At 38.8% G+C, this 17,024-nt stretch overlaps 1 protein-coding gene across 6 annotated transcripts in view; it reads right to left on the reverse strand.

Moving 5' to 3' along the window:
* The window catches only part of NYAP2 (neuronal tyrosine-phosphorylated phosphoinositide-3-kinase adaptor 2), a 257,780-nt gene that overhangs the window by 147,467 nt on the left and 93,289 nt on the right, over positions 1-17,024 (reverse strand). For all 6 annotated transcript variants that reach the window (XM_082689984.1, XM_082689981.1, XM_082689982.1 and 3 more), the window contains one exon: positions 1,449-1,750. In XM_082689984.1, coding sequence (XP_082546110.1) covers positions 1,449-1,750 — 302 coding nt within the window. The remainder of the gene's footprint in view (positions 1-1,448; positions 1,751-17,024) is intronic.

A 17,024-nucleotide genomic window follows, 5' to 3' on the forward strand; every position in this document is an offset into this window, starting at 1 on the left:
CATCAAGGAGAAAATGATTAAATAAAGTGCTGTGATGTATAGTTACCTTCTTAAAAATGGTGTTTCTTAAATTGAATGCCATGGAAAATAGTCACAAGAGTAAACAAAAATAAAACACAAAACTGTATGCATCATGATTTCAGCTTGGGAAATAGGCACACACATACACGTCATTCACACATGTACTTGCATGCATATGCACAGAGTCATGTTTTTACGTGTATGCATAGTAGGAAAACAGCCTCAGTGGAGACTGTCCATGTAGAATGCATGGATGAGCGCCACCTCTGAGCATGTGTTTGTATTCCTCAGTGTGCACTGAAGCTTTTGTTTTTAGCTCAATAGGCACCAGGGCACAGATACACGGGATAGAAGAAATAAGGTTGATGGAAGAGATGTGACATGCCTCATGGGCACCCCATCTCATGGACTAGGCTTAAGCTTCTGCTGAAAGATTAGACCAGAAGACGAGGAAACCTTTGTGAAGGACTCAGGAACCCACATGGCAAAGATACTTTCCCAGTTGAGGAAAGGACCACCTTGGCTTCCACTCCCAGCTGCAAACCACTGTGATACGAGGTATGCTGGGGACTTGGGGAAGCCTGCTGTGGAGAATGTCAGGGACAGACAGTGTGAGAGAACAACTAATGGACCTGGCGGAGGAGCCATTTTCTCAAGATGACCCCCCCGCAGCACAGGGAACCCCAAAGTGCTTTCTACAACTAATCCACAAAATCTGAATGAACTTGTATGCAAGCACACTTGAGACTGACCTCTCTCCAAGGAACTCTCCAGACAAACTCAGGAAAGCTGAAACTTCCTTATTCCAGGAAGACTAAAGAGCTAGTGACATCTATGATTAACCTGACCTAATTCATACTCACAGGCCAGCAAGGAGGAGGAGATGGTTTTGCACATTTCATAGCTGAGGAAAAACAGAGGTATGGGTAGAATTTACAGATCGGGAGTGAAGTAGGCATTGAAATATATAGACAGTGTGTGTGTTCATATTCACCAGAAGGAACTCCACCACAGTGTATGAAATCGTGATTTCTAAGAATGATTACAATTTGCCTTCTGTATATTCTTCTGCTTGACCATGTTCCCCTAAGAATCACATCATGCTTCTAGAAGCATACAAGTGATCCTAATCGAAGCAAGAAAATATCAATTTTAGATTTTTTTTTTTTTTTCCAAACAATTTCCCAATGATCTGCAGGTCTAAGGGGGTAAGAAAACACACACACTGCCTTCCCTTTCTGATAATATAAATACATCTTTCTGGGTGCCCTTTGTTGACATCTTCATAAAAGGCCTCCTCGTCTGCACCACCCCTGCCTGGGGCTCCGGGGAGACAGAGGCAGGATTGGGAGACTCGGGAGGAGGGCAGGAGCATGCGGACCCCACACGTGTGAGGCCGCTCTCCCGGGGAGCGACACGCGTGTTACCTTCGGGGCGCTCGGGGGCCTTCCCGCTCTTGCCGGGCGCCGTGCTGTTGACCGTCTCCGACGACGTGCTCAGCTTCGTGCTGGGGTCCCGCTTGGGCTTGGGCGGCGGCTGCCTGCGGGAGCCACAGCTGCTGTCCTCGTCTGTGCCCCCGACCGAGTGCAGGGACTGGGACCTCACGGAAAAGCCGCTGGAGCAGGGATGGGGAAGTCTGTCCTGAGGAGCAGGCATCGTCATGAATCCCATGCGGAAATGTTTGCCCGCGTAACTTCCTTCGTGGCCCCGCCCCACTTCGCCACCTATGCTGTAAAACAAAGCAGAGCCAAGTCCGTGAAGGTGAAGTCAGCCGGCACCCGCCAGGTCACAGGGAGGCACACGAGCCTCTCTCTCCTAGGGCAGAGCTCACGTGCTAACTCTAGCCTGGGGAAGCAACATGTGCCTTGGCGCAAGAACGTTCTGTGCTTTTGCATTAAGTGTGACAGTAAAGCAGATATAACCTGATTATATCGAGAAGTCCTCACACTCATTTCCAGACGTCCTAGTACCCTGGCATCCAGATACTCTCAAAATAGTGTTCTAAAGGAAAAGAAAATACTGCAGTAGCATATTGGATCTTCAGTTGCTTTTCTCTAAGGGAAATCTTGTTGGGGGGGTGCTTATAAAGCAAACAAGAGATCCATGACAATGACTCACAGACTGTCTTTTGACACATGACTGAGGTCAAGTGGGCAGCACCTGACACTATTCTCCACCTCATTAAGTCAACCCTAATGTCACCTGGTTAACACAGCGAGAAAACAAAGCAGACAAAACAAAATAAAACAAAACAAAACAAATAAAAAAACAAAAAACAAAACAACAACAACAACAATAAAAACAGCAGAAGGCTTACTGTTACCAAAGACAGGGAAGAGAGAGAGACAGGAGGAAGGGGGCAGGAAGGGAGGATGTGGCAAGGAAGGAAGGAATTGCCAACCTCTGCTAGTTCTCCAGAAACCTTCAGTTATACTAGAATTAAGCAGCATAATAGTAAACCTTCAGTTATCTCAGAATTAAGTAGCATAATAGTAAATAAAGAGGTGTAGTTAAAATATCAACTGAGCCTGGGATAGATCTAAATACCTCATAAATAGAATATGCAAAGTTTATCAATATAAGTTTCTTAAGTTTTAGGTGCGAAAGTCTGGACAAAAGTTTTGAAATATAAGAAATCTCTCTCAGTTTGAAGCTCAGCAAGTTATAAAAGAAATAACTCTTGGGCTTTTCTCTATGTTATTAAGTAATGGCGACTTTTTTAGGAAGAAAAAGGACATGAATGTCAAGGAGAATTTTTTTTTTTAAAGATTTTATTTATTTGATAGACAGAGATTACATGTAGGCAGAGAGGCAGGCAGGGAGAGAGGAGGAAGCAGGCTCCCTGCTGAGCAGAGAGCCAGATGTGGGGCTTGATCCCAGGACCCTGAGACCATGACCTGAGCCGAAGGCAGAGAGCCACCCAGGCGCCCCAAGGAGAATTTTTTTTTTAAAAGAGGTTTTTTTCTAGAGTTTTCCCAATTTCCCCATTTATGTTCATCCATCAATAGAGTAAACAAAAAGAAACATTGTTGTAAATTATTCCACTGATTTTCTTATACAGAAATAAATTATAAAAAAGTCATTCTGATTGGAACTAGAAGATATTATGCTTAGCGAAATAAGTCAATCAGAGAAAGACAACTATCATATACTTTCCCTGATATGAGGAAGTTGAGAGGCAATGTGGAGGTTTGGTGGGTTGGAAACGAATAAATGAAACAAGATGGGATTGGGAGGGAGGCAAAGCATAAAAGACTCTTAATCTCACAAAACAAACTGAGGGTTGTCAGGGGAAGGGTGTCAGGGAGAGGGTGGTGGGGTTATGGACATTGGGGAGGGTATGTACTATGGTGAGTGCTGTGAAGTGTGTAAACCTGGTGATTCACAGACCTGTACCCCTGGGGCTAATAATACATTATATGTTGATAAAAAAGAAGAAGAAGAAGGAAGAGGGGGAGGAGGAGATGATTTAAGATCTATTCTCATTTAAAAAAAAAAAAATCGCCCTTAATATATAAATTTTGGAAAGCTGTTGAATCTACTTTTCCAGACTTAAGGTTATTTAAACTTTTTTTTTTTTAACCTTAATTTTGGCTGACTCTGCCCTTGTAACATGATGAAATTCAAGCGAAGGTTTTGTAATTCTCTGTATTGTATCGTTCATAGCATTATAATGAGTGTCACAAATTTTACATTCCAGCAGGAACAATAATGTAAAATGAGTTAGTGTGTGTGTGTGTGTGTGTGTGTGTGTGTGGCTTTTTTTTTTTTTTTCTTTCCCTCTTCACTCGAGGACTTAGCAAATTATATGACCAGAGTAGACAGAGCCAGAAAGGATTCAACAAGAACCTGAAACCGATCCTGGCATTAAATTTGGATGACAACTTGCCAATCAGTCAAAAACATTGTTTATATTTATTTCTTTTTTTAATGAATATTTTGAGTGGATATTCAGACACTGGATATGCCATCTTTGCGAGATGAAATAAAGATGACAGGAAGCGGGGCACACTAACCTGAGCAATGGATATCCAGAGAAGCATGAATGAAATCAAAGGGTTGCCTGGGTGGAGCTTTTCACATCATTATAGTAAGCATCCTAAGCCTGGACACTGTTTCCACATATTTTATTTTCTGTGCTATCTTCAAGAACATATTTTATTTTCTGTGCTATCTTCAAGAACATCCCTCAAAAACCAAATGGAACTTCCTCAAATGGAATGGTTTATGAAAAACCATTAAGAATTTAAGACAGAATAGGAGTGGTGGAGGACGGGGATGGGTGTGGTGGAATGGAAAGTTTTCTCTTTGATTTGTGATAATTATAACCTTTATTTTTCTCATAGATACTTGATTTCATTTAACTTTACCTTCAATCATTTTGCATCCTCATTGTTTCCTTTATTTCTGTTGTCATATCACAGAACAAAAAGTGCTTTAAGGATTTATTTAGACAGTCATCTCATTCAGAGGACCATAGCCACGTGAGAGGATTTATGCGTGTGTTAATGCACATAGGCATTTATGAGACAGTTACTAGGAATAATTGTATCAGCAATTTTTCTGTTACTTTTGACCTAAATAGAGCCTGTGCCTTTTTTCAGCCAGATAATTAGCTCTGCTGCTTCATTTCAAAATTACATTTTTTCAGCATTAAACAATTTCATCTCTAACTCAGAATGCTTTTGTCCATATATGTCCATGCATGTGTGTACACACACACACACACACACACACACACACACACACAGAGATACAAACACATTTCTTCCAAAGGGAAATTTAATGTATACTTCAAACAATAGTAGGTCTGAGTTGCAGTTTAATTTGACCTTATTGTAAATGCAGGGTAAAGGAATGGGACTAAAATAAGTAAGATACAAAGACCACTGTTCAAGGCAAGGTTAAGGGTACGCAATAAAAGGTTTGTGGTACATCTAAGTTCAAGACCAGTGAAGATGATTAGTCTAAAGCAAACCAAAGATTGTGGAACATAGCAGACAACTAATTTCTGAATTTATTGTAGGAACATGTGGAGTTTTAAAAATATGCAGATTCCAGGACCCCCACTAAAGACAACTACTGAATCACATCTGTTGAGTCAGAACCTCTGTAGGTGTAATCAATAAGTCCTGTTTTTAAAAACTATCTCCAGACATTTCTGACGTAGCCAATCCAGAGACCTCGCAGAAACATTAAGAACAATAGTTAGAGCCATTAATGAGCAGACATCTGTTATTTAGAAACAGCCAAGTAAAAAAAAAAAAAAAAAGAAAGAAAAAGAAAAAACAACCAAGTAAACACAAATATTAGATCGTGGGACAAAGGAGACTTGCTGGCTACCAGTAAAATATCACAGATAGAAAAAGATACAATTTATTATTCAGATCTTGTTAGTTATCCTGCAGTAATAAACAATCACTGATCCTTAGTGCTTTACAACAACAAAGATTTATTTCTTGCACTCATTAATTCGGTTGACTATGTATTAGCTGTGACTCTCATGTATAGATCTTCTTCATTCTAGGATCAAGCCTCTCCTGAGATATGTCCTTATGGTAGAGGGAGAAGGACTCACTAAAATCACAGAGTGTTTCTTAAAGCTCCTGTTCAGATATGACAGATAATTTATCATTCACACTCCATTGGCTAAAACCAGTCTTATGGCCAAACTTGATGTCAGTGGGGTAGGGATAGATTCTCCTCCCAACAGGAAAGCATTGCAAGTTACATGAGAGTGTGTGAGGATGCAAATCCTCTACAAATACTGGTACAACAGCTGTGATGTATGCAACAGAGATCTCCCATTAAGAAAGAATATGCCACGAGAAATGAAGTTCACCCACTACCAATAATCCAGTAGTGATTATGGGGAATTTGTATTTTCTGTCCCTGTATTCTGGGCTCTAACTTAGAGATCCTATTCTCTAAAGCAGGGCACACTCCTTCTAGAAGACATAGGAAGTGTTCCATTGAGCAAAAAGCCATATCTGTCTCCTGGGTAATTTGAACTCCCTTTGTAGTGGCCAGCAAGCCAGAACACAAGTCTCCATTGTGGACAGCTCTTTGATCCAATCAGCTGAAGGAGGCAGGGCTGCTGCCACATGATGGCGTAGAAAGAAAAATGTGTGGAACCCTTTTTGAAACTCCCTTGTCCAATTATGATTTTGAAATACAGTCCCATGCAGCAACCATGGCCCAAAAAGGATTTGGTTACCAGGGGTTCCAACTTTTCATGGGAGAGATTAGTCTCACCACCAAGTAAGCCACTGAGACCAACAGAGGTGTTAGCTGATGGTGACAGTGAGGTGAATTTGAAACAAATGGTTGGGGGGGGCGGGGTAGTGGGTAATGAGTATCAGTTACAGCCTCTATATGATACAGTGATGAAGGCTTTAGTTTATTATTCTAACTTTTCCTTTATAAGGTTCACTCAGGAAGAGTCCTGAGGGAGCATGAAACAGCTGTCCCCCAAACCTGTAAGAGAAGAGTGTCTGCTGAGGAAAAGGGGTGAGTTGTGATAGCCATGAAGCCCTGTGGCTCACATCTTCCTCAAGAAAAACTTCTGTAAGGACAGTAGCTGATAGCCACCAACTACAAGGTCTTCAAATCTGTGGCAATATATTAGTCAAGGTCACTCTGTCCCTAGAAATTTCCTCCCCAATAGCTGAGCATGATGTGGAATGGAACCAGGTGATTTCTGCCCAATGTGGGAGTCCTTTCTGGGCAGTCTTGGGTCTGAGTGCTGCTTTTGGCTAGCAGAGAATTTCCCACAGCTTCACCATGATAGGAGGCTCTTCCTATCCCACTACTTCTCCTTTAGCAGATGCCATGCCACATTGTGACCTGAGGCCTGTCTTACCTATTCTTGTCCCCTCCCCATAATTCCACGCATCCTTCTCAATAAACATATCCTAATTCTTTGTGTTTGTGTTTTTGGAGAGAGAGAGAACATGTGTGCACACACACGAGGAGGGGAAGTGTCAGGGTTAGGGAGAGAAAGAATATTAAGTAGGCTCCATACCCAGTGTGGAGCCCAACACGGGGCTGGATCTCAGGACTCTGAGATCATGACCCGAGCCAAAATCAAGAGTTGGACACTTAACCACCATACCCACCCAGGTGCCCCTAAATCTCTCACACTTCTAACCCCACTCAGCTTGCTGTCTGCTTTCTAGAGGGCATGAACTGACTCATGTGGAAATAATCACACAATCAATGAAACTGAGAAACCAAAGAAGAGGGAAGAGAAAGCCTAAAAACAAATGTGCGACCCCAGAAATTTTAAAAAAATGCCTGGGAAAATAGGGCACCCTCTTGTTTCAGACTGAGCATTTAAATGGTGGTTGGGGAGGTAGGACCAACTCCGCTGCAGGAATACTTGGCTGGAAGTGAAAGTTACGTGGGCTGAAGAAAGCAGAATTTTTTTTGCAATAAGACTCTAACACTCAAGATAGATGAAGCCTGACACATCTCATGTTATAAAAATAAAAATAAGTTTCATAATCCTGAATTTAAACAAGTATGCTTTTTCCTCACACGATGAAGACGGTGTTGCAAGATCTGGGTGTAGATTAGTTTTTCCAATATAAAACAAACAACGAAAAGCATTGCTTAAATCAAAGAAGGTTATTTCCCAGAAGTAATTGATAAAATGTTTGTGAACTTCTCTCCCAAACAAATTACCGGCTCAGGCGCAGGTCCGACATCTGTGCTCTGGAATCATTGAATTATGAACTCCATCCCCTGTTCCATCATTCAGAAACTAAATAGCAGTAGTTTTTGATCCTTGAGACCATTTCTCTATCTGTTACATAGTAGTACTGGCTTCAGGGATTGCTGAATTTTGTTTACGGGATTTTCATTTACCTGGTAATACTGTGTTTTTAAAGGATGGTATAAGGAGTTATATAACCTCAAGAAACTGACCACAAAGTCAAAACAAAATCCTGCGTTCAACTCAAGGTATCAAGATAAACTAGACAAATGCAGTCCTCATGCTCTCTTGACTTCCTTCAATACTTGCTTCAGTTTTTTAAAGCACCTGTTGATCAGGACAGACAAAGGCATAAAACGAGAACTTCAAAACTGCTATGACACTGTTATTCAACAAAGAGTGTTACTTGTCTCACTGTCTTCTTGAAAATCCGTCAACATTAATGTTTTGTATCTCCTTCTGAGGACTGTCACCTTCCAGAGATGAAAAACACAACCCCTGAGAAGGGCAAGCTAGCAAGGTGAGATGTCAACTCTCAAAGTGACAGAGGCATTGCTTCTGTGTGTGATTTTGAAGCCAACATGCCAATATTTCATAACAGAGACTTTCTTGAGAACCACTGGAAAAAAAACCAGAATCCCATTCCATAAGGATTCCAGATAGAAAGATAGATAGATAGATGGAGATAGAGATTGATAGAGAGATGATGATAGATAGATAGACAGATAGATAAATATAGATAGATGAGAGAGAGAAAGAGAGCTCAAGCGAGCACCATTTATATAGTCTAGGAATTTGGAATACAAACTGAAGGGTCACCCAGAAGTTTGTTGCTTGGATTTTACTTTTTCTGAAACAAATCTGAGGACCTGATCTCAAAACTTCATCTCCAACACTGATGCACAATCTAGCATATTTCTACCTTCACAAACTTCTCAATCACCTGGATTTTTTGATGTTGATTCTTCAAAAAATTATATTTATCGGGTATCAGAAAAAGGGGACATTCAACCATGAAGTAAATGGGGAGGGGTGGGAATCTGAAAGAGGGATGAAGGCTATGGCTCTAAAGGAAATAATAAAATTTGCCAGTAGGCAAGTTGACTACAACCATCCACTAATTATTTAAATCTTTCATGTCAGACACTTTATGATGAATGAGTACAAGGAAATTAGTATTCAGACTTGACTCATTAAAATTATGACTTAAAAAGTTTGTGCTTGATCCTGCCTCCCTCTTGCCTTCTCTTCAGATACACAAGACCAGATGATGAAGACACCATCCTGTCTACCCCACCAGAGGGTCTCTTGCTCCAAAACTCCATCCTTTTCTCCTTCAACACTGGTCTCTTCTAGGTATGATTTTCAGCTAAAATAATCTACATACAAGAAACGTTGGGCATAAAATAAGCCAAGAGGTTAGTGTATTACATCTTTTTTTCTATTTTGACAGTAAAACACCTCAGCCAAATATCAGATTTTGAGAGGCATCATTCATTATGTGTTTTGGCAGATGAAACTCATCCTGGTGCCGCTGCACCTTTAGGATTACAAGGAGCTGTTCACATGTACTCACCTCAAGCTTCATGAGGGCAGGTATCCTGCCTTCTTGCTCCCTGCTACAGTCACTAGCACATTGTAAGAGCTCAAACACATTTATTTTGTGAAGGAAAAACGAATAAAGTAAATAAGCCCACTGTGAAGATAGCCAGAGATATGGCTTAGTTAGGGAACTTGGTGGAGTTTTGTCATCTGTACTTCTCAGAGATTTCTTCCTCCTCCTGGGAGTGGAAATTCCTGTGTGGAGATGGTCCTTTTCACTCAGACCCAACCAATCAAACAGTAGATAGATTCCCTATGGCACCAAGACTACTGTAGGGACTAACAAATGCCTCAAGTCTGTCCAACCAGAGGAAACCCTGGGCACTGTGTGTAATCCCAGACCTGCCTCATCCCTCTTAGCACCATGAAGGAAGATTGGTTGCACCAAGTCTGTGGCATTGTGGAAGACCTGGATCTGGTTATCTCTGCAGCTACATCAATCCTAGGACCCTTCAGTTAGATGAACCACTAACTTCCACTGTGTTGAAGCCAATAATAGTAGGATCTTTTGATCTTTGCTTGGGAAAAAGTCCATAGTGAACCAGTAGAATGAAGCAGTTACTACATAAATGCTATTGGCTAACTTAAGTTAGAAAATGCAGTGACGTCATTGCAAAGAAAGAGATGAATGTATCCTACTTCTTTCTTGCTTGAAAATATTCTTAAAAATATTCTTCCTATTTCACACTGTAACTGGGGGTAATTAACTACCTTATATGTTTGCAATATATATATATATATATAAATATATATATATACACACACACAAATATATATATAAAATATATGTATATATTATATATATATATATATTTTTTAATCATGCAGTACACTTTGATGTGGAAACTTGGTTCCAGTAAAATTTTTTTCATATATTCTTTCAAATTGTTCATTCACCAACACCCTTAATGTCTTCTTTGAGTCTCGCTTGCTCATTCAAAGCCATAATCTATGGCTTTCTTGCCTTGGGCTCAATATTTATTCTCAGCCCTTCTTATCCTCAGTGATATCTATTTTTTACATTTGTGCTCCTAATATCTTAACTCTGAGATTTTTTTTTTCAGACATTCATTTCTTGTGTCTGGCTATTTATTGATTCTTCTTAGATCTCAAGGTCAAGTGTTAAAAACGGAATCTTTACACACTTTTTTGTTAACTGCTGTGGTGAATTATTATAGAAAAACAAAGCAAAACAAAACACAATAAAACAGGGGGAAAAAAAAAATGTCCCAAAGAGATGGTGTGAAATTTTCATTGCTTCAGATGTTATACTTAAAGTTGATATTCTTAAGCATCAAATATGTTATTTCTCCTTGCTAAACTTTTTCAACTCTACCCCTAATTTGATACTTCAGAAAGAATATAAGATACATAATCAACCAGTGACTAACTCTGTCCTTTGAAGTAGGAATCACATGCTTTCTGAGCCTCAATTACCTTTATCTTTGAAATGATAGAACTACTCTACAAGGTTGTTATAAGAAATTAAAATAAGATAAAAATTTCAAAGTCACCTAGCAATGTGGCCAGTACAAGCAGAAGCTGGACAAATATTAATTTGCCTTCCCTACCTTCCTGATTTGCCAGGCAACTCTGTATCAATTTTTATCTTTCTGTACACAGATACAAAATAGACATCTTAATGATGAGTTTCCACTCCACTGCACCATAAAGGGAAACATACTCTTACTACATCAATGCAATTTGCTTATTTCTCTAAGTGGGATTTGACAGTAATTGTCAGAATACATACCTCCAAATGCAGATTAGGAAGAAAAAAAAAAAAAGAAATTTGCTCATAAGAGAAGGAAAAAGAACAAAAATAATTAATTTTTTCTGCCATAATTATTGGTTGGGCATAATAGAGATTTCAGCAAATCTATTGAATGAATTTATGGCTACTTTTCATAAAACTTCATGATAATTTAAGATTCTTATGGAAGTTAGGATTTAGGGTAATCATGGCTAGGGATATATGCTTGAAAAACAAATACAACATTTTTATCACAAAGTACTCATTGCCAAAAGTTTGAGGTTGATATTGTTGTCTATTAATCTGATGCTTAGTCATAACGATAAGGCATAGGACATAATAATAAATGAATAAAATTTAAAAATAAAAATAATAAAAATGAAGTTAGAGCAAGAGTAGAGAGATTTTTTTAACCTTTATCAAAGTTATAATGCTTATTAAAAAGTAGGCATAGAACATTCTATGGAACATCTTTCAGAGACTTATTTTTACTTAAGACATGACAACTGCTTTTAAGATTAACATATGTTATTATCTATGGCACTTTGGAATTTAAAATTAAAATATTTCTTATGCCTGTACATAAATAAGACTTCTTTACTCCTTAAAGTGTCATGGCTTGAAGAAGAAGAGGGTATATGGAAAATTCAAATCAAATCATGATATTCAGCTTCAACTTAGAACATAGTTTACAGAACTTCACATCGTGGGAGATCTTTTCCAAAAATTCAACCAAAGACGGGGAGGTTCTAGAAAATATATTTTATTTGTGTCTTCAAAACTGACATAAGCTTTGAATGTGCTTTGAGAACATGCCAAGTTTATACAAATGAGTTTAGCTAACCATATGTGGCTCATTTTTTCAACCTTGGCATGGAAGCTGGAAATACAAAATGTTAACATTTAATAGCCTTGAACCTCCTGAGCAGAAGGGGCTAACTCAGTGCCAGTTTAAAGTATAATAGTTGGTTTTGGGATAATTTTGACAGAGGAAGTAACAATTCTGTGTTGAGGCATTCAATTCATCTACTCGCTATTTATTCAAAAAGTATTCGGACCCCTACTCTTTGGCACTGACCAAAGCAGAGCGGTCAGGGTCCTCAGGGAAGTACAGGCTACAGAAGCAGCATGAGGTCAGCACCATGTGGTCAAATGTGCTTTGAGAGGAAGTGCAGAGCTGGGAGTGGAAGAACAGGTCGTGAGGCCCTAACCACAACTGAGGGGCTGGGAAGTCCCATAGGAGGAAGTGGCTTTGCTCCTGACCCAGAGCGTGAGTCAAACTTAATCAGAAAAGGGAGAAAAGCAGGGAGAAGATAATGTATGTGCTGACTGAGGATCTAGAAAAACTGAAAATTAAACAGGTCTTTGGGCAGCACTTGATCAAAACTCTTTGTTTTCTACTTCCCAAGGCTAGAACAATGTCTAGCCCAAAGAGGTCACCCAGTAAATATTTATTAAAAAAAATCAAGGGAGAAATAGGTGATTGGAAAAGTTTGAGAGTAACTCCTAGGTTTCTTAAACATTAGGATGGATGATAGTGTGTTTCAATGATATTCTGTACTATTTCCTCCTTTCCTTGAATGGCCATTTTCTTAATTTATGATGAAGGAAAAAAGGAAAAATCTGTGGATCCTCAAACGCTATTAATTCCTGTCCTTATTATAAAAGTTAATAATTTGAATTCAGGGATCAGCTTAATCCCCTCCTCTCCATCTCCACTGGCCTGCTTTGGTTTAGATGCTCATCATTTCTTGGCTAAATTAATGCAATTGCTTCTTAGCTGATCTTTTTCCACAGTGCTGCCAGATTATCCTTGTAAATGCAGATTTGCTCATGTCACTCCCTAAATTAAAACTTTTTGATAGCTCTTCCATTTCTCCAGATTATAAGTACAAACTTTCATGTAACACTCAAGGTCTTTCAAGATTTGGATCTCATACCAAGTCTCATCTGTAACCTTTTCCCCCCTTTGATTTTAAGATTATTCTAATAAAATGTGTTCTCATCTTCACTTGGTTCTGGATTGTTAAGTCTAAAGTCAAGTTCAAGATCAACCACGTGCCAAGTGTGGCAATGAGTCTTGAGGAGACAGACAAGTTAAATCATGACCTCAATTAGCAGTCACACGGCTGTCCCTCTGAACTTCTTCCTTTGGTCAAATCATGTTTTAAGACCTAATTCAGATGTGGTTTCTTTGAGGGAGGTTCCCATCGTCAGCCAGTGTTTTGTTTTGTTTGTTTGTTTTTGCCTCCCTTGTGGGCTGTCCCAGGGTTCTGTGCTTCTCCATATCACAGCACCTCCTTTATGTCACTCAGGATTTGTCTTCTGTAACTTGACCTCCTCTATTGGTCTGTGAGCCCCTTGAAGGATAGAACCTAAATTATTTGCAGCAAGCAGAAAGCAGATAGGGATAATGGAAGGGAGGGGAAGATATGACCCATGAAAAATTGCTCAGTATTTTCAGAAACGTTCTCTTCTTTAATTTTTTTTTTTTTAAGCTAGGCATTCTCAAACTATCACTGGAGAGAAAAAAAAAGCTGAAAGGACACTATGAGACTCAGCTATGATTATTCAATAATTATTTTCACTGTTAGGACAAAATGGAGGTTACTAATAGCCTCCTGTTATATTGTTTGTAGATAATTTGGTTGCCTGAGATAACACAGTAAAAGCCTCTAAACTAATTTTAATTTAACAAATCCCTGGGTTATGTCTAATTCTTTTTTAACCTTGTAAAATATCTTGATAAACAGACATACTATTCTAAATATTCATAGCCAATAGGCTTACTCTCCAGCATGTCCACACACTTACGTTCTGGACACTGAATGGTAATTGTGTACTTATGAGAATCAGTTATGTTTGCTCTCAAACCTGCTTTTATCAACGGTGTTTTTGTCATAATTATATAAGTAAATATTATGTAAACCAAAGGAATGTGAATGTGAACAATTAGTGAGACTTTCTCTGAGAACTCTGTTGAAAAACTATGTTGATTGCTTTGAAGATGCTCAATAAAAGGAGATTTCCAAAAAAAAAAAAAAAAAAAAAAGGTCTAGATGGATAGCTGGATATGCTGAGATTAAGGCAAATCTGTTAAATCTAAAAGGACTCTGAACTGTGTTTGTTTTTCCATATGTTTTTAAATTTTGGCTCCACTTTGAAGAAATTGTAACTGCATTTAAAAAGTGAAACTAATGGGTACATTTTAAGCATGAAAGTTTTATGGAAGTCTAATTAGGAAAATGCACACAAGTAAAAGACTCTATTGCATAATTTGGTAAATAATGTGTATTTGCAACCTTAAATTTTAAAAAGAGTTTTATAGGTGCTTACGTATTTCTCTTTTTAAGATTTCTCTATTTTTTTTTTTTTTTTTTACTTTCTGCTTAATCAGTCTCAATTATATTAGTTCTTCAAAATTAACATCCTATAAACAAATGAGCAAGTATAGAGCCTGGTGCATAGGAGAGGCTTGGGAAGTCTCAAAAAATGTTGGTTTCATTCCTCCCACCTCCCCCCAAAATTACCCAAGACTCAAAGATAGTTGGTTCAGAGGAAGTTATTTTAGAGATAGTCATTGACCAATAGAAAAATCAAATTTTCCTTGAAGTATAATTGTATAAGGTCAAAAAAAATGCAGAATGTTAATTTACTTACAGAAAACTATTTAAGCCATTGCATTCTTAAAGCACTTTGGAAAAGGAGCCTGGAAGAACACATTTTCCTAGTGGTAATTGTATGTAAAGAAATATTCTCCATTGAGGAAAGAACCAGACCACTAAAGAAAGCAGCAGATGCCATGCTCTTCTGTACCATTTCAATATGTTTTCTTCTGAGAAGGTACATGTCAGTAGTTGGATACCTAGTTACTCTCCCAGCCCAGATCATCATGTATGACACTGAGTTATCACCAAAAGCATCATCTGTGACACTGACATCATTTCTGAAAGGTTCTGATAATGTGCACAAAACTAGGAAAATACCATACTGGCAGAAAGGATTTAATAGAATCCAAAGCTACTTCAGGCATGAATTTCACAGACAGAAAGATGAGTTTCCCTGAGTCTATAAAACATCCAAGTACATAGCCACCTATTCATTTAACTCTGGAGGAGAGATGACAAGATTTGCCAAGCAAAGGAAGACTAATGAAAAAGATTTAATGTCAGCTCTATCTCAAATGTATGGTATCCATCCCTCCCAAACTTTTGTAACTTGCTCTTCTCTTGATATGGCATCTTAATATTATAATGGAATGATCCTATAAATTTTGGGGGCAAAAAGAGATCTCAAAAACTTTGTAGAAAATACATCTAGATGCAAAGTATTTGAGCACAGTGAAATGCTACTTGCAGAAAAATTTTGCAGTTTAAGTAGAGTTATGGAGTGAAAGGGGAAAATGAATTCTTGAAAGATCAAGAAATTCTAGATATGCATTTACAGAATAATTGTGGAAAGGATCTATCAATGAATAAAATACAGTGTTCTTGCATCTTTCATATCCGGCCAAGAATCATCTAATGTCTTTCTAAATAACATTCTTAAATTATCTGAATGCAACTGAAAGTTACCCTTGTTAAAAATGAAGATGATACTCTACTTACAAATGGTACACACCTCCATAGTGACTCTTTCAAAGATTCAAGACATCCTGGTTTTTGTAAATTCCCACGTAGGTCCTCAGCAGAACACTGCCAGGTCTGTTTCATGGAGAAAAGTTTTGCCCTCCAACAGGAGGCTCCTTTGCCGTTCCCCTTTCCATCTTTGAAGTTTTCCACATCTTTAGCTGTATGTAGCTTTCTCGGTTTCTTGACTCAATCTCTCACTAGAATTTTCAATATAAAATTCTAATTGCATAGTTGAGAAGATTTTTTTTTTCTCTATCCAGATTCTTCTTGATCTTGTTTTATAAAAGATTTTATTTAGGGATACCTGGGTGCCTCAGTCATTAAGCAACTATCTTGAGCTCAGGTCATGATCCCAGGGTCCTGGGATCAAGTCCCTCATCAGGCTCCCTGTTCAGCAAGGAGCCTGCTTCTCCCTCTGCCTGCCGCTCACCCTGCTGGTGCGCTCACTCCCACATACTCTCTCTCTCTCTCCCCCTTTCTGCCTGGCAAATAAATAAATAATAAAATCTTTAAAAAAGAGATTTTATTATTTATTTGAGGGGGGGGGATCACAAGTGAGGGGAGAGGCAGAAAGAGAGGGACAAGCAGACTCCCTACTGGGCAGGGAGCCAGATGTACCCCAAGATCATGACCTGAGCCCAAAGCAAATGCTTAACTGACTGAGCCTCTCTCCTTGATCTTAGAACTGTTTTCACTATTCTTGACCACAGCTTCTTTTTGGAATGTCCCATTTTCTTTGGCTTCCCTGAAATCATCCTTCCCTATTTTTCATCTTTTTTCCTTGCTCCTGCTTCGTATCCTCACTGACTTCTTGCCCCTTATGTTTCAGTATAGTCCAAGCTTCTGTTGGCACATTTCTCCTTTCTCTGATAAAAAAAATATCATTTTTAAAGTCTTGAATGTTCTATCCTATTTATATTATTTCTTTTTAAAAAATATTTTATTTATTTATTTGAGAGAGAAAAAGTGAGAGGGACAGAGAGAGCATGAGGGTGGGGGAGGGAGAAGCAGGCGGCCCGCCGAGCAGTGAGTTCAATGTGGGGTTCAAGCCCAGGACTCTGGGATCACGACCTGAACCAAAGGCAGATGCTTAACCAAGGGAGCCACCGAGGCACCCCTATGATTTCTAAATCTAATATTCCACTGTCCCCTGCACTCTGAGAACTATCTTTGCTCTCTCTCTAAAATGTTGGATATTTTCAAATGGCAATTCCTTTGATACTCCAGGTCAATGTTAAACTCAGCATCATTTCTGTTCCTCTATTGAAACTTAATCTTCAATAGTATCATTAGTCTATCA

The sequence above is a fragment of the Mustela nivalis genome (assembly GCF_964662115.1).
Source record: "Mustela nivalis genome assembly, chromosome: 11".
NCBI lineage: Eukaryota > Metazoa > Chordata > Mammalia > Carnivora > Mustelidae > Mustela > Mustela nivalis.